The sequence below is a fragment of the Papio anubis genome, chromosome 16 (genome assembly GCF_008728515.1).
Source record: "Papio anubis isolate 15944 chromosome 16, Panubis1.0, whole genome shotgun sequence".
Lineage (NCBI taxonomy): Eukaryota > Metazoa > Chordata > Mammalia > Primates > Cercopithecidae > Papio > Papio anubis.
Window position 1 is genome coordinate 20,206,522 of NC_044991.1, and position 18,377 is coordinate 20,224,898.

General features: G+C 50.5%; 1 protein-coding gene across 1 annotated transcript in view; it reads left to right on the plus strand.

Annotated features, from left to right (window-relative positions):
- The window catches only part of SEC14L6 (SEC14 like lipid binding 6), a 29,433-nt gene extending 12,568 nt beyond the window's left edge, over nt 1-16,865 (plus strand). The window contains 9 exon segments of the mRNA XM_021944176.2: nt 6,865-6,908; nt 8,043-8,102; nt 8,186-8,374; nt 8,878-8,973; nt 12,134-12,194; nt 12,312-12,395; nt 15,565-15,886; nt 15,978-16,147; nt 16,395-16,865. Of these exon segments, the coding sequence (XP_021799868.2) occupies nt 6,865-6,908; nt 8,043-8,102; nt 8,186-8,374; nt 8,878-8,973; nt 12,134-12,194; nt 12,312-12,395; nt 15,565-15,886; nt 15,978-16,147; nt 16,395-16,507 (1,139 nt within the window). The 3' untranslated portion in view covers nt 16,508-16,865.
- The last annotated feature ends 1,512 nt before the right edge of the window (nt 16,866-18,377 follow it).

Here is an 18,377-nt window from a genome sequence, read left to right on the forward strand (position 1 = left end):
TGCTTCGGTATGCTTCGTTCAGTTACGTATTGCTTGTCATCACTAGAGTAAAGTCAAAGATTTTTCCTACCTGGGCATGCGGGCCACTTGGATCAAAACCCATATATCCTCATATGGCAGGACCTTGTTGAGAACCCACCTCCTTGGCTGTCCCCTTTCCAATTAGCCCCTGAACCCTGTAAGGCTTGCCTGGTTGCTCGGCCTCTAAAATCCAAGCAACCGACTACCCTCCCATCCTGTTCTACCTGATAGCGGGGACCCACTGTCCACAGAACCCCCTCCCGGGCTGAGCCCAGCCCCAGGCTGAGCAGCGAGGAAGAACTTGGGGCCAGGGAAGTGACGGCGCTGAACCAGCTGAAAGTGAAAGTAACTTTGAAGGGCCAGTGGGGTGTACACGGTAGCACTTTGGAGTAGCCCCCAGCCGCCTGACTCCACAGTGGCTCTACCCCTTAGGAGATAGGACCCCCCAGATGACACGGGAATCCCCAGGCTCCAGTACTGGCCATTCTCCTGGTGATCTGTATAACTGGAGAGACTCAGAGTGCTGGGTTCTCAGACAACCCCAAAAGATTTAATGGCTTTACTGGATAGTGTCATGTTCACCCACCAGCCCACTTGGGATGATTGTCAGCAGCTCCTCCAGAATCTTGTTCACAATGGAGGCCGAGAGAGGGCTCTGGTAAGCTAGAAAGCAGGTCGGGGGCGGCCGGTCAACCAACTGCAACCCGACCTCATAAATCACGACTTTTCCTCTGACCAGGCTGGCGTGGGACTGCAACACGGCAGAAGGTAGAGGGCAGCTACACCTTTGTCGCCAGACTCTAATGGCCGGGTCTCGGGCAGCTGCTGTAAGCCCACTAATTTGGCTAAAGTATACTCTGTTCTGCAGGGAAAGACAGAAAGCCCAGCTACCTACTTAGAAAGATTAATGGAAGCTTTTAGACAGTACACCCCATAGACCCAGAGGCTCCAGGAAGTCAGGCAGCTGTAGTAGTCTTTTTGTAAATCAGTGACCCCAGACATTAAAACTCAGAAATTAAGCTTGAGGAAACAGATTCAGGACCCTCCTTCAGATAGCCCAGTGGGTTTTACAATAACAGAGATACTCCAGAAGAAAAAGCAATTTAAAGGCCACTGAAAAATGACCAAGGTCCTGGCAGCAGTAGTACAGAAAAGAGCATCTACAGCCAGAGAACACCCAACCTGGGGTCCCCAGACATGATAATCTGAGCAAAGACCAATGTGCATACTGTAAGGAAGCTGGCCGACTGGGTAGAGACTGCCCAAAAAGAAACAATGAGGACAGGGACCCCTAGATTACACCCCGTACCCAGTCACTCAAGATGAAGACTAGGGAAGGCGGGGTTCGGACCCCCTCCCGTACCTAGGAGTAACTTTGCAAGTGGAGGGTCCCAGTTCGATTCTTGAGTCGATGCAGGAAGACACAGCCTCGGTCCTAGTTAAAACTAATGGAAATTATCCTCCAAGTCCTCGTAGGTACAAGGGGCCACAGGAATTAAGAAATACCCTGGACAACACAAAGAACAGTAAACCTCAGACCAGGAATGTAACCCATTCTTTCCTGGTCATCCCTGAAGCCCCTGTCCCTATTAGGGAGAGACCTGCTAACTAAAATGGGGAGCACAGATCCATTTCCTCCTGAAGGGCCATAAGTGACCAACTCCCAAATCAGCCCATGTCGATCCTGACTATAACCTAGAAGATGAGTACGGCTCCACCAGGAGGCCCCTGACCAGGACACTGTAACCTGGCTCCCAGCAATATCCAGGAGCAGGGGGAAGCGGGGGGCTTAGGACTAGCCGTCCTGCCTTGTTTGTTGAACTCAAGCCTGGGACAGACCCCGTTCGGGTACGGCATGCCCGATGCCCTAGAGGCCAAAGAAGGGATTGCACCACATATTCGCTGGCTCCTCAACCAAAGGGGAGTCAACCCAGCCCATGTCACTTTCGCCCTGGAATACTCCGACATTTGCCGATACGAAAACCTGGTAGCAGAGAATACAGACCTGTACAAGACTTGAGAGAAGTCAGTAGAGGGTTATGGACATACATCCAACTGTGCCTAGCAGTACACCCTCCTAGTACCCTAAACCCTAAACATCAATGGTACTGTTTAGATTTGAAAGATGCTTTCTTCCAGTTTGCCTTTAGCCCCTCAAGGCAAAAGCTCTTGCCTTGAGCAGTTGACTAGGAGGAGGGGCATAAGTGGCCAACTTGACATGGACCAGACTGCATGGGGATTCAAAAACTCTCCTACCTGTTGATACAAGGGCCCTCCATGAAGACCTGGGTGAGTACGGCATAAACACCCTGAAATAACCTTACTGGTATGTTATTGTTGACCTCCTGATTGCTGCACAGAGACCCAAGCTTGTATTCAAGGGACCAAGGGTCTCTTACAAGCTCTAGAGGAACCTAGGCTACCAAGCCTCGGCAAAGAAAGCTCAAATCTGTAAATCCAGAAGTAACATATCTGGGGTACCTGCTAAAGAAGGTCAGCTGGTTAACAGACACCGGGAAGCAGACTGTTCTGCGATCCCCAGGCCACAATCCACCCACGACAAGTAAAAGAGGGAATTCCTGGGGTGGTAGGGATTTTTGTAGACTATGGATACCTGGGTTAGCAAGAGCTGGCTAAACCCTTGTATCCAGGCAACCACGGGGCAGCAGCCATTTAGTGGACAGAAGAAGCGAGGAGTCGGCTCCAGCAGATGAAAACCACCCTACTCTCTGCGCCTGCTGGGACTACCTGATGTCACCAAGCCCTTCCCTTATCGTGAGGATGAGAGCAAAGAAGGGTGTAGCCAAGTAATAGCAGAACTTAGGCCCGGCCGGAGGCAGTTGCCTACCTGTCAAAGAAATTAGACCCAGTGGCTGGGGGTGGCCCCCTTGTCTCGAATGATTAGCGGCCCGGCCTGATGGGCTGAATGCTGATAAACTTGTCATGGGTCAGAATTGCAGATTCGTTACCCCACATGCCATCGAGGTGTACTCAAACAGCCACCTAATCGATGGATAAAAGTAACACCGGCTCACCTACCAAGGACTACTACTAAATCCCCTCGGGATAACTTTCCTGCCCCAACAACCTTAAGCCCTGCCTGGCTGCTGCTCAGCCGGACCTGGGCCCGGCTCCCGCCAGTTGCACGAGATGCTGGCTCCAGGTGCACAGAGTTCGAGAGGACCTGCAGGACCGCCACTTCCCTGGCTGACCCTAGTCTGGTTCATTGATAGGGCAGCAGTACACCAAGGCCAAGTGCGGCTGGGCGGCAGTGACTTCAGACTGAGGTAATCTGGGGCGGAACCCCTGCCCTGGGAACATAGGCCCAGAGGCCGAACTGATAGCTCACCCAAGCTCTTACCTTAGGGGCAGGAAAGAGCTGACGAGTATACAGACAGCCCGATATGCTTTGCTCGGCGCACATACATGGGGCCATTTACAGGGAGCGAGGGTACTAATGGCTGAAGGAAAAGAGATAAAAAACAAGCAAGAATCCTAGCCTGTTAACAGCCCTATGGAGACCAAGAAAAATTGGCTATTGGCCACATTGCAGGGCATCAGAAACCAACCACTTCAATGCTCAGGCAACTTTCTGGCAGACCAAACTGCAAGGAGTGTGGCAAGGCTCCCAGCCAGCTCCTTGCACTCCAGCTCCCTGATCTGGGCCCCCAGGACTGCCATATCTCCCTGATTGATCAGAACAAGATCTCAGTGGATCGACAAGCCCCTGAAACAGATCCAGAATGGGTGGTGGACTGATACTAATGACCAAACCATCCTACCAGAAAAATTAGGATAACAAGTGTTAGAACACATCCACCCCGAACCACCCACCTGGGTGCCCGGTGGATGATAGACCTGATCAGGCGGCTCCAAGCTCAAATCAGACATATAGCGGGGAGCGGCCAGCAGCATCGTGACAAGTTGCAAGTCTGTCAGCAACAACGCCTACCCCCAATCAGGCTGCAGAACAAGGCTCAGGAATGAGCCGGTATCTACTGGGAAGTAGATTTTTTACTGAGAGCAAAGCCAGGAAAGGAAATGCGGGTGCAGTGCCACTTGTCTTTGTAGATGCTTTTTTCAGGGGTGGACTGAAGCATTCCCAGCCAAAGGGAAACTGCTCAGGTGCCCAGCAAAAGAAAATTCTGGAAGATATCCTCCCCAGGTATGGCTTCCCCGTCAGATAAAGGGTCAGATAATGGGCGGCCTTCATCAGCTAAGGTAAGTCGGGATTTGGCTTCCATCCTTGGGGCAAATTGGAAACTACATTGCGCTTACAGGCCCAGAGTTCAGGACAGGTAGAGAGGATAGATAGGACCTTAAAGAAGGCCTTAACTAAATTGACTATGGAGACTGAGGCTGGTGGGTGGTCCTTCTCCCTCGCTCTGTTCGGGCCCGTATGCCTTACAGACTGGGCCTTACCCTTACGAAATCATGTATGGCAGACCCCCACCCTGGTTCCAGCCTAGGAGTAGTCTGCTCAAGTCTAGAGCAGAAAATGTCTCTGAACTCTTATTTTCCCTACAAGCCTTGCAGAAAATTCATCCAAGAAATCTGGCCCCGAAGCTGGAAGGGAACTATGTGGGGCCGAGTCCCCACCGGCTTACCCCACATCCGTTACCAGCGGGAGACTGGAGTCCTGGTTAAGCGACACTGATAAGAGACCCTAGAACCCAGGTGGAGGACCACTCAGGTACTCCCTAGCCGCACCCCGCCCTGAAGGTGAGAAGGCATCGGCGTCGTGGATCCACTACACCCGCGTCAAGCCAGTGGGTTGCCTCCTGACCTTCTGGGGCCAATCACGGCGGCTGGAAGCACCAGCCACGTAGACTGTGGACAGAGCTAAGAACAACCCCTTAAAACTCACCTAAGCCAGCAGCTTAGCTCACTGCAAACATGCAGTTAGGTAGTCTAACCCTAGCGTTAGTGGCCTAGTGGCCGCTGGGGAAAACACAAAACCAGCTCTAATCCCTTTATCTGGAGATTCTGGCTTTATGAAAACCAAACCCACCCCCAGACAACCTCATAAGCCCAGGAAATTATTGGCCAGTGCTGATTGCCTCCTCAGGGTGCAATAGCCCAATTTTACTAAATTTTACTGGTTTCAAATAGCCAAACCAATGGCACCAATAATATGCTTTGAGTTTGATCAGACTAAATACAATTGTAAAGCACTATTGGTGGCACCAAAATGCCGGCTGCCCTTATAACTATTGTAACATCCATAAATCCCATTATTGGGGTAAAGAGAACAGTTAGATCTTAAGTGGCCCTTCCATGTCGTGGTGGGGCCGGGGAGACTTTTCATATGCATGGATAGTCAAGACCCTGGAACTCCAGCTGGACCGCCTCAACATGGGGCTGTATACTACTCCCTCCTCCTCCACATGGCCTAGCAGTCACCTCTATCTGTGGCGAGGTCTAGTGCAGTCTGACCCCTGGTCCATGGGAATATCAATGACAAGAAAACAGACTAACACAAGATTCGTCCTTTCTCCTGGTTAAAATTATTACCAAGAAGGATTAGAACTTGCTAACCTTACAGGACTTCACAACTTGTCTGGCTGCTTTCATGTGCCACCTGATCCACAGCTAACTGCTGTCCCACCTGCCATGGGGATCCTCTACCTCTGCCCAAGCTAACAACCTCCGAAGCCTCTCATATGCCCCTATCCCTAATGTGCCACTATACCTAAACCCCAGTCAGGAGAAGTTTCCCTACTGTTTCTCAGGAACTAATTCCAGCCTCTGCAACATCACTGCAACGCCCCCTAGTACCACCCTAAGGGCTCCGCCGGGCATATTCTTCTGGTGTAATGGAACATTATCTAAGAACCTATCTGGTCCCTCTGTTACCAACCTACTGTGTCTTCCTGTCACGTTAGTTCCCCGGTTGACTCTACTAACTGCCGGCGAGTTCCTGGGGTACACCGGTAACTGGACTAGTACTGCTATTCACCCAGTCCTTAGACCGAGACCTGTGCGAGCCATATTTCTCCCCAAGGATCTTTTACTGCAAGTTTGAACTTGGTCCCTCCATTCCACAGCATACAAGAGGGCCCCGAACAATGCGAGTGCTTGCTTTTTATAGCCCGATGTAAATAGGATACGTAAAGTTACAGAGGAACAGGGGAATTCTTTTGGTTACATCATTACAATTGGTTTACATTTTAAGTTATACATTTAGTAGTTTTTCTATTGGTTCCTGCGCTTTCAGTAAAACCACAAACGGCTGTGTCCTTATCAGGGATTTTCCAGGTGGTGTTTGTACTGGGCTCAGGAAGTTGAGAGATATATGGTGGGATGTGTTTGTACTGGGCCTGTTTGTGTTGAGCCCAGGGCTGAGGAATGTGCCTGATTTCTTTCACTAGGCCCTCACTCCCATTTGTTTATAACATCCACTGGGTGTTTCTCTGATTATAAAATCAGAGCCCGTTTATCATGGAAAATCTGGAAGGCATAGAAAAAAAAAACCACAATGATATTTCTATAAATCATCTGTAATCTCACCATGGCCATTAGGCAACCTTATATAACATTTTTCTTTTTTTTTTTCTTTTTATAGAGACACTCTCACTATGTTGCCTAGGCTGGTCTCGAACCCCTGGGCTCAAGCAGTGTCACTGCAACCTCTGCCTTCGGGGTTCAAGTGATTCTCCTGCCTCAACCTCCCGAGTAGCTGGTATTACAGGCACTTCTTTTGTGATTCTTCAGTTACTTCAGGCCATCTGGGCGTATACGTGCAAGTCACAGGGGATGCGATGGCTTGGCTTGGGCTCAGAGGCCTGACACCTGGAGTGAGCCTCTAGAATTCCACAACCATAACCCTGTCTCTTGTTGCAGCTTGGAGCTTTGACCTGCAGAAATCAGAGGACATGCTGCGGAAGGTGAGGTTGACACCTCTCCCTGCCTAGCCTGGTCCTGTTTCCTATCCCAAGTCTGAGGCACAAATTTATTCATTCATTAATCCATCCATTCATTCATTCATGGAACACACATTCATCGAGACTGGAAGGTAAACCTGGCCCAGCGCTAGGCGCTGGGGAGACTGCAGTGATGGAAAGAGAGAAAAAAGAAACCAGAGTAACAAAGAAGATAATTCCTGAGAATGGAAAGTACAATGAAGACAGCAAAACAGGGAAGGAGGGAAGAGAGATCAGGGACATTTCAGTAGGGACATGAATGCCCAAAAGGAAGCAGGCATGTGAAGATCAGGGTGGAGGGCACAGCCCATGCAAAGGCCCTGAGGTGGGAATGAGCTGGTGTATTCTTTTTTTTTTTTTTTTTTTGAGACAGTCTTGCTCTGTTGCCCAGGCTGGAGTGCAATGGCGTGATCTCAGCTCACTGCAACCTCCACCTCCCAGGTTCAAGGGATTCTCCTGCCTCAGCCTCCTAAGTAGCTGGGATTACAGGCATGCGCCACCACACCTGGCTAATTTTTGTATTTTTAGTAGAGACAGGGTTTCATCATGTTGGCCAGGCTGGTCTCAAACTCCTGACCTCGGGTGATCCACCCACCTTGGCCTCCCAAAATGCTGGGATTACAGGCATGAGCCATTGTGCCTGGCCTGAGCTGGTATATTCTAGGAGCACACGGAGATCGTGTTGGAGACAGAAAGGGAAGTGATGAGTTTGCATGGGTGGCCCCAACCCATTAGCCAGGCCCTGCAGGCCTTGTAGGGGGTATAGGTTTTTGCTTAAGGGCAACTGGAAGTCAGGGAGGAGAGTCTGACTCCCAGGGTGGCCATGCGGGTGGGGCCATGGGAAACATCTGGAAGGATGCAGGGGGAGACAGCTGCAGAGTGCAGGCCTCCCCTGTTCTTTTCTGGGTCTCTCCTGCCCTCTCAGATGCATGTCCGCATCCTGTTTCCATTCCCCAGTTCTATGTCAGTGGAGCCTGGGGATGCTCTGGCAAGCCCTCAGTGGTTGCAGGCAGAGGGACCTGGCCTGGTGTCCCCAGGTATCTGCAGAGGTCTTTGGGACAGGCAGAAACTTCACCACCTCCTGCCATGTCTCTGCAGCATATGGAGTTCCGGAAGCAACAAGACCTGGCCAGCATCCTTGCCTGGCAGCCCCCAGAGGTGAGCATCTCTCAAACCCATGCCCTGATCCCTGGGCCCTCGGCCCTCGGCACTGAGCCTCCATCTCCTGTGTATGCATCCAGGTGGTCAGGCTGTACAACGCCAACGGCATAGGCGGCCACGACGGTGAGGGCAGCCCTGTCTGGTACCACATCATGGGAAGCCTGGACCCTAAGGGCCTCTTGCTCTCGGCCTCCAAACAGGAGTTGCTCAGAGACAGCTTCCGGAGCTGTGAGCTGCTCCTGCGGGAGTGTAAGCTGCAGAGTCAGAAGGTGTGTGGGTGCCACCCTGGGCAGCTGCAGCGGGACACAGCACCCTCACCCCCTGAGCCCCACACCCAGAATTCACCTTCCTCCTGGTACTGAGGAGTGAATGCAGGTTCAGAGAGGCCAAGGACCCACCCAAGGCCACACAGTATGTGGCTGAACTGGGACTCATTTCTCCCCCAACTGGCCCCAAAGCCCACTCAACCCACTGGGCCACACTGCCCTCTGCAGCCTCATTGGATGAGGGGGACAGGGATTTCAGCCTTACTGGACCGAAGAGGGAACTGCAACACAGCAATTTGCCCTCCCATGGACAGACACGAAGAGGGCGGTCCTTGGGCCACTCCAGTCCTGGCATCCTGTGGGATGGCCCCTTCCCTACCCCATCTCCGTGCCATGCAAGCCGAGACAAGCCAGGCCAGTGCCCTGGGCTTAGGCCCAGCCCCATCTTGGATAGGGGTTGGGGCAGTGACCCTCACAGGGTCTCACCCCCTGTCATTCCCTTGCAGCTGGGGAAGAAGGTGGAGAAAATCATAGCTGTTTTTGATCTTGAGGGGCTGGGCCTGAGGCATCTGTGGAAGCCAGGAATAGAGGTTCTCCAGGAGGTGAGGTGACCCTACCAGGGGCATGGGTGGGTGGTCAAATGCCTGGGTCTTTACCCTCCACTTGTTGGTGTCTCTCTCCTCACTGCCAGGTGACTACCTGCCCACAGGCCCTGTTTGCAGCTCTTACTTTTTTTTTTTTTTTTTGAAATGGAGTTTCGCTCTTGTTGTCCAGGCTGGAGTGCAATGGTGAAATCTCGGCTCACCACAACCTCTGTCTCCTGAGTTCAAGTGATTCTCCTGCTTCAGCCTCCCGAGTAGCTGTGATTATAGGCATGCACCACCATGCCCAGCTTTGTATTTTTAGTGCAGATGGGGTTTCTTCATGTTGGTCAGGCTGGTCTGGAACTCCCGACCCTCAGGTGATCCACCCGCCTCGGCCTCCCAAAGTGCTGGGATTACAGGTGTAAGCCACTGCGCCTGGCCTGTTTTGTTTTTTTTTGTTTTGTTTTGTTTTTCTGTTTTTGTTTTGTTTTGTTTTGTTTTTGAGACAGAGTCTTGCTCTGTCACCCAGGTTGGAGTCCAGAGGCGCGATCTCAGTTCACTGCAACCTCCACCTGCCAGCTTCAAGCGATTCTCCTGCCTCAGCCTCCCAAGTAGCTGGGATTAAGGTGCCTGCCACCACGCCCGGCTAATTTTTGTATTTTTAGTAGAGAGGAGGTTTCACCATGTTGGCCAAGTTGGTCTTAAACTTCTGACCTCAGGTCATCTGCCCGCCTTACCCTCCCAAAGTGCTGGGATTGGAGGTGTGAACCACTGCACCTGGCCTACTTTTGTTGGCAGGGATATTTTCATACCCACAGCCTCTCGGGGCTGTGCCAAGTTGGGCGTGGCACCCCCATGTCACCATCTCATTTCAGCAGGTCACAACAGGGCCCCATTCCCGGACCTGCCAGTGTCCCTGTGGATGTCCCTGTCCTCATATGCTGGCTCTGCTCACTCTCCTCCCACCCCTGATCTCTGCCCTCACCCCCAATACCTGCCTACCCTTCTGCTTCCAGCCTTTGAGCTTCCTTTTTGCCATTTCCTCTGGGAAGGGCTGAGGGTAGATCAACTCTGGGAGTGCTCCAGTAGGACGGAAGCTGTAGGGAGGCCTGGTCCGCAGGGCAGCCAGCCTACCTGTTCCTTTCTTTCTGTTTCACCCAGGATAGCAAAAAACTTAAACATAAAAAGTGTTATTGGCCGCCAGGCACAGTGACTTATGCCTGTAATGCCAACATTTTGGGAGGCTGAGGCAGGAGGATCACTTGAGCCCAGGAATTTAAGACCAGCCTGGTCTTGAACATAGCAAGACCCTACCTCTACAAAATAAGAGTATTAGCTGGGTGTGGTGGTGTGTGTGGGTGGTCTCAGCTACTTGGGAGGCTGAGGTGGGAGGATCATTTGAGCCTAGAAACTTGAGGTTGCAGTGAGTTGAGATCGTACCACTGCACTCCAGCCTGGGATGAACATTATATCTCAGTTTTTTTGTTTTGTTTTGTTTTGTGTTTTGAGACGGAGTCTCACTCTGTTGCCCAGGCTAGAGTGCAGTGGCTCACAGCAGCCTCCGCCTAACAGGTTCAAGTGATTCTCCTGCCTCAGCCTCCCAAGTAGCTGGGATTACAGGTGCCCGTCACCACACCTGGCTAATTTTTGTGTTTTTAGTAGAGAAGGGGTTTCACCATGTTGCCCTGGCTGGTCTCAAACTCCTGACCTCATAATCCACCCACTTTGGCCTCCTAAAGTGCTGGGATTACAGGCGTGAGCCACTGTGTTAAAAAAAAAAAAACAGATATTGGCCTGGCGTGGTGGCTCACACCTGTAATCCCACCACTTTGGGAAGCCGAGGCAAGTGGATCACGAAGTCAGGAGATCGAGACCATCCTGGCTAACGTGGTGAAACTAAAAATACAAAAAATTAGCCAGGCGTGGTGGCGGGTGCCTGCAGTCCCAGCTACTCGGGAGGCTGAGGCAGGAGAGTGGCGTGAACCCAGGAGGCGGAGCTTGCAGTGAGCTGAGATGGCGCCACTGCACTCCAGCCTGGGCGACAGAGTGAGATTCCGTCTCAAAACAAAACAAAACAAAACAAAAATAAACAAACGAACAAAACCATTCCCTATTTGCAGTGTCTCTTATAAACAAATGTAATGGGGCCTATTGGGACTCATTTGTAGGAATCAAATATCCTTTCTTTTTTCTTTTCTTTTTTTTTTTTTTTTGAGACGGAGTCGCTCTGTCGCCCGGGCTGGAGTACAGTGGCCGGATCTCAGCTCACTGCAAGCTCAGCCTCCCAGGTTTACACCATTCTCCTGCCTCAGCCTCCCGAGTAGCTGGGACTACAGGCGCCCGCCACCTCGCCCGGCTAGTTTTTCGTATTTTTTAGTAGAGACGGGGTTTCACCGTGTTAGCCAGGATGGTCTCGATTTCCTGACCTCGTGATTCGCCTATCTCGGCCTCCCAAAGTGGTGGGATTACAGGCTTGAGCCACTGTACCCGGCCCAAATATCCTTTCATACAGTGTTCACTTATTCTTGGCAAGAATGCTTTACTGTCTAACTAAGAGTTTTAACTGGTTTATCTTATTTAAAAATTTAAAAGTAAGTAAATAAAAATAAAAAGCCATTCCTTGCAACTTTGTATATTATGCTAAAAGAAAGTCTTTCTCATTCCTGAAGCTGAACTACTGCCTGAGCCATGTGGGAGGGAACCTTCCAGAGTCGTGAATGGGATTTTTCTTGCCTGTCATGGGTAGAGTCATCCCCCGACTCATCTGTCAAGAATCTGCACTAGGCCAGGCGTGGCAGCTTACACCTGTAATCCCAGCATTTTGGGAGCTGAGGTGGGAGGATCGCTTGAGCCCAGGAGTTCAAGACCAGCCTGGGCAACATAGCAAGACCCCATCTCTAGAAAATAAAATAAGAAATAAAAATTACTAATAAAAAGAAGCTGCACTAGCTGCTTCAAGGAAGGTCTGTGACTAGGATCCAACAAACCGGAAGTGGTGGATTTTCTGTGTCTGGGTGGGTTCTTGGTGTCTGGGCATCCGGAGCCGTCTGCATCAAAGCCTTGGATGGTTGGCATTCGAGGCTAAGGCTGTGCCCTTGGGGGCCTGGAGGGCGGGGCGAGAGGGGATGCAAGCGGACAGTGTTCAGGCGCCCATCACTTCTGCCACTTGGTTCTGCAGTTTTCCTCAGCACTTGAGGCAAATTACCCTGAGATCTTGAAGAATTTAATTGTTGTGAGAGGTGAGTAAAGCAGCCCAGGATATGCATGAAATGGGGGGACGGGGTGTGTGGGGTGACTGGGTCGGCACCTGAGACCCCAGTCAGCCACCTGAGAGAACAGTTCTGTGCCTGTTTCAGCCCCCAAGCTATTCGCTGTAACCTTCAACCTGGTCAAGTCTTACATGAGTGAAGAGACACGCAGGAAGGTGGTGATTCTGGGAGGTGAGTGAGCCATCTGGGGCCTCTTTTCCAGCCCGGATCCTGAGCTGAGGGTGGTCCTTCTCACAGATCTGATGGTTCCCGCACCCGAAGGCATTGGGCACCCAACTGGTATTGAGGGCCCACTGTCTGGTGGGCTGCCAGGTGGGCTGCCAGGTGGGCTGCCAGGTGGGCTGCTGTGCCTGTCCCCCAGAGGGAGGAGGGGCCAGGAAGGATCTCAGAGATTCCCGGATGTAGCATGGGTGGAGATCCCAATTTGAGGTTAGGAGATCTGGATCTGAGACTTGGCTTTGCCAGTTATTAGCTGCAAGTGGAGTGAGTCACTCACCTGCTCTCTCTTGGTCTTGGTTTCCTCGTGTGTTTAATTTAAGGGAGAATTAGATATGGGTTTTTGGCAGCACACGGTGGCTCATGCCTGTAATCCCAGCACTTTGGGAGGCCGAGGCAGGAAGATTTCTTGAGCTCAGGAGTTGGAGACTAGCCTGGGAAACATAATGAGACCCTGTCTCTACAATAAATACATAAATTAGCCAGGCATGGTGGTGCACACCTATAGTCCCAGCTACTCTGGAGGCTGATGTGGGAAGATCACTGGAGTCCAGGAGGTTGAGGCAACAGCGAGCTGAGAGCATGCCTCTGAATTCCAGCCTGAGTGACAGAGTGAGACCCTATCTCCAAAAAAAAAAAAAAAGAGGCCAGGCACGGTGGCTGATGCCTGTAGTCCCAGCACTTTTGGAGGCTGAGGCGGGTGGATCACGAGGTCCAGAGTTCAAGACCAGCCTGGACAATATGGTGAAACCCCGTATCTACTAAAAATACAAAAATTAGCCGGGCCTGGTGGCGGGCTCCTGAAATCCCAGCTACTCGGGAGGCTGAGGCAGGGAACTGCTTGAACCTGGGAGGTGGAGGTTGCAGTGAGCTGAGATCATGCCACTGCACTCCAGCCTGGGTGACAGAGTGAGACTCCGTCTCAAAAAAAAAAAAAAAAAAAGAAATCTAGGTTTTCCAAATTATATAAGTAATACAGTTTAGAAATTTGTAAACTACAGAAATGTATAAGGAAGGGGGGAACATCCTGTCACCCAGCGAACTACAGTTAGCACTTACTATCCTTTTCAGGGAAATATATTTTCCAAAAAAATGGGTTCATACCATACATATACCGTTTTGTAACTACTTATATGATAATCATTTTCCCATTTTAGCAAAGTTCTAAATTCAGGTTGTTTGTATTATTTTTATTATTAGGAACAAATCAGTAGTGACGATCCTTATAGACAACCTTTGTACACATCCACAATTTTTTCCATAGGATAAAATCCTAGAAATGGCAGATTTTTATCCCCCAAAGGAAAATGCACATTAGGACTTTTTTTTTTTTTTTTTTGAGACAGGGTCTCACTCTGCCGCCCAGGCTGGAGTACAGTTGGCATGATCTTGGCTCACTGCAGCCTCAACCTCCAGGGCTCAAGCAATACTCCCACTTCAGCCTCCCAAGTAGCTGGGATTACAGGTATGCCACCACACCTGGCTACATGTTAGGACTTTTGATACCTTTTCCAGTGTAGTGCTCACGCAGATTGCAGAGTTTAACTCCACCAACTGCGTGTGAATGTGCCTGTTTTCCCACACTCTTGCCATGGTTGGATATTAATAATTTGAAATATTCTTGCCATTTTTATAATGGAAAATGATGTTTATTGTTATTTTACATTGGGTTATTAGGTTCTTTTATCACTCGTGAGGCTGGACTTTTTCTTTATGGTAATTCACTATTTTAATATGTTGTTTATTGCCTTCTTGTGTCTCATGACCATTTTCTAGGACAGTATTTTTTATGCTATTAATTTATAAATACTCTTTGCATATTAAGCACCTTGTCCTTTCCTGCTATGGAGGCTGACAACATGGGAGGATCACTTAAGTCCATATATATATATATATATATATATGTTTGTGTGTATATATATTTGAGATATATACATATATATATGAAATATATATATTTATTTCAGAGATAAGGTCTCTCTGTGTTGCCCAGGCTGGAGTGCAGTGGCATGATCATAGCTCACTCCAGCCTCAATCTCCTGGGTGATCCTCCTGCCTCAGCCTCCTGAGTAGATGGCACTATAGATGTACACTACCACACCTGGCAAATTTATTGTTATTTTTTGTAGAGTCATGTCTTACTATGTTACCCAGACTAGTCTCAAACTCTTAGCCTCAAGCAGTCCTCCTGCCTGGGCCTCCTGAGGTGCCGGAATTACAGGTGTGAGCCACCGTGTCTGGGCCTTCCCTGTCGTATTTGTGGCATTTGGGCCAGTTCATAGTTTGCCTATTATCTGATTTTTGACTTAGTGTTATTTATTTATTTATTTATTTATGAGATGGGGTTTCTCTCTGTTGCCCAGGCTGGAGTACAGTGGCATGATCTCAGCTCACTGCAACCTCTGCCTCCCAGGCTCAAGCAATTCTCCCTCCTCAGCCTCCCAAGTAGCTGGAACCACAGGAGTGCACCACCAGGCCCAGCCTAGTGTTATGTTTTTATGCCAAATTGGGGGGCTTTTCCTTTGTTTTTCCACCGCTTCATGCTTACACAGTCCTTCTCTATCCGAGGGTACTGGGTGTCCACCTCTGCTTTCATCTATTTTGTTCCTGCAATGCCCATGTCCCTTTGTCTGTGGAACATCTTTGGCCATCTCAGAGCAGCTGTGGGGAACTGACACGAGTTTCGCCCTGCAGTTCTGAGGGTGCTGGAGCCCTGGGAGCTGAGGGCAGTATCGGACCAGAAGGCTGAGTTTAGTCTCTAAGGGAAAGTGAAGCCCAGGTCATAGCCTGCCTGACCTCAACCCCAGGCTCCAGGAGTTGCTGGTCCGAGTTTCTATGAACGTGGCTAATGGGCCAATACCTGGACAGAAGTGGGGGCAGGGCCTGCAGGGGCAGTAAGAGAGGGGCAGGCCTGGGGACAGGACCTAGTCAACACGCACATGCTGAGCCCCAGGGCAAGACCTAGGGCCACTCGGCTTCCCTCTTCCAGGACAGGACTGCTCTAGGCAGTAGAGTGGCAAAAGCGCGCCAGGGAGAGAGAGCAACTGGCCATAGGACAGATCTAGGCTCGGCCCCCTCTTCCTTCTGTTGAGTCTCCTGCAGTCCCTCTCTTGCTCCCATGCAGACAACTGGAAGCAGGAGCTGACAAAATTCGTCAGCCCCGACCAGCTGCCCATGGAGTTTGGAAGGACCATGACTGAACCCGATGGCAACCCCAAGTGCCTGACCAAGGTACAGGGTGCCCAGAGGATGGGAAAGGAGGGGAGAAGCTGTGATCTAGTGCCCACACACCCCCTTCACCCACAGATCAACTATGGGGGTGAGGTGCCCAGGAGCTACTACTTGTGCAATCAGGTGAGGCTGCAGTATGAGCACACGGTGTCTGTGGGCCGCGGCTCTTCCCTGCAGGTAGAGAATGAGATCCTGTTCCCAGGCTGTGTGCTCAGGTAGGGATCGTAGCCACTCCACACCTGGGAACAGCTGGAAGGGGCCTGGAGCCCAGGCAGGGGGTCGACAGTGGGGCTCTGTCCACTGCAGGTGGCAGTTCGCATCGGATGGCGGGGACATTGGCTTTGGGGTTTTCCTGAAGACCAAGATGGGGGAGTGGCAGAAGGCTAGGGAGATGACGGAGGTGCTGCCCAGCTAGCGCTACAACGCCCACCTGGTGCCCGAGGACGGGAGCATCACCTGCCTCAAGGCCGGCAGCTGTAAGGGTTGGCAGGGATGGCTTCACCTGGAGCTGGTGTGGGTCTGGTGTGGAGGGTGCTACAATGTGCATCCATGTCCTACCAGGTGAGGGCCCTTGGTTCTGGTGGGCACAGTGTGAGGCTGGCTCTGGGCTCTCAGCCGTGGCAATGGTTCCCCGGTCTGGGTACCCACGTTCCCTGTACCACCATGAAAGCCAGAGTTCCAGGTGGGGCATCTTGTCAGAATAATGTCCGTCCCTCACTGCAGATGTCCTGAGGTTTGACAACACCTACAGCCTGGTTCATTGTAAACGCATCAGCTACACTGTGGAGGTACTGCTCCCAGACCAAACCTTCATGGAGAAGATGGAGAAATTCTAGGTAAACTTCATGGTCCCCACGCCCTCCTCTTTGATCTCTGAATCCACGATGAGTTCACGGCCTTCCCTGGCCAGACCCTGTTCAACCTCTCAGGAACAGGGATTCTACAACAGCGGGTCACAGCCTATGCATCACAGCTGGCCCACTCCTCAGGAACGGCTGGGGCAGTGTCCCAATGGTGGCCCGACGGTCACAGCAAAACAACACAGACACTCCATCCTGACTCTGACCTGCTGTGACCTCAAGCTCAGCAAAAACCCCAGGCTTTTTTCTATCAACCAATATCAAGAAATAAGTTACTCTTCTAAAATATAGTATTAGGCCAGGCATGGTGGTTCATGCCTGTAATCCCAGCACTTTGGGAAGCCAAGGCAAGCAGATCATTTGAGGTCAGGAGTTCGAGACCAGCCTGGCCAACATGGTGAAACCCTCATCTCAACTAAAAATGCAAAGATTAGCCGGGTGTGATGGTGCATGCTTGTAATTCCAGCTACTTGGGAGGCTGAGGCAGGTGAGTCGCCTAAACTTGGGAGGAGGAGGTTGCAGTGACATTGGGCTCTCTTTCCTATTACAATGGTTATTACTGAATAGTTTGTCTTCATTGCCTTTAATTAGTGTTTGGCTTTATCTTTGACACTAGCAAATTGGACAGTGAGGATATAGGATGTATCTATCATTGTGGAAAATTCTGTATAACCTGATGATATCGGCCAGGCATGGTGGCTCATGCCTATAATCCTAGCACTTTGGGAGGCTGAGGAGGGGGGATTGTTTGAGGCCAGGAGTTTGAGATCAACCCGAGCAATATTGCAAGACTCCTCCTCCCCCCACGAACTCTACAGAAAATGAAAAACAATTAGCCAGGCATGGTGGTGCATGCCGGTAGTCTTGGTTACTCAGGAGGCTGAGATGGGATGATCACTTGAGCCCGGGAGTTTCAGGCTGCAGTGAACTACTATTGCACCATTGTACTCCAGCCTGGGCAAGAACAAACTCAAAAACATTATGACATCATCAAATCTTCCAAAGAGAGAGCCACCTGAGCCAAACTGATCCTTCATCTCCTACGAGATGATTCCTCCAAATAGTCCAACCAATGAGGATATATATATACACACATATATATACACATATGTGTCTATATAGACACACATAGAGAGAGAGAGAGAGCGAGAGAGAGAGCGAGAGAGAGAGAAGCAGAGTCTCACTCTGTCACTCAGGCTGGAGTGCAGTGACACGATCTTGGCTCACTGCAACCTCTGCCTCCCGGGTTCGAGTGATTCTCCTGCCTCAGTCTCCTGAGTAGCTGGGATTACAGGTGCCTGCCACCACACCTGGCTAATTTTTTTTGTATTTTTAGTAGAGGCAGAGTTTCACCATGTTGGCCAGGCTGGTTTTGAACTCCTGACCTCAAGTGATCCGCCTGCCTCTGCCTCTGCCTCCCAAAGTGCTAGGATTACAGGCATGAGCCACTGCACCCAGCCGAGGCAAAATACTAAAGAAGCCAATCACACCAATGACTCCTAACAAATGAATAGCATAAACAGCCATGTCGGAAGATAGAAGGGGCATATCAGGCTGTAAACAAACAAATCCACCCGCATAAAATGTGTGAACTTGACAAGTCTGATTGAGGTAACAAAGTTTAACCATACCTAGTAAATTCAGCCTGATAACCATCAGCTCAGGGTTTAATCCCCTTGGGAGAAGTCCCAGGTTCCATGCCCCCTGCAGTGTAGAGTTAATTGGTTAATAACTTGGAGTTGTAACACCAAGAAATGTCTAATGCCAATTTTATTGTTTCAGTTGGGCCTATTCAGATAACAATTCCAACAAAATAGTAAAATGCTAATTTTGAAACTCAAGATGT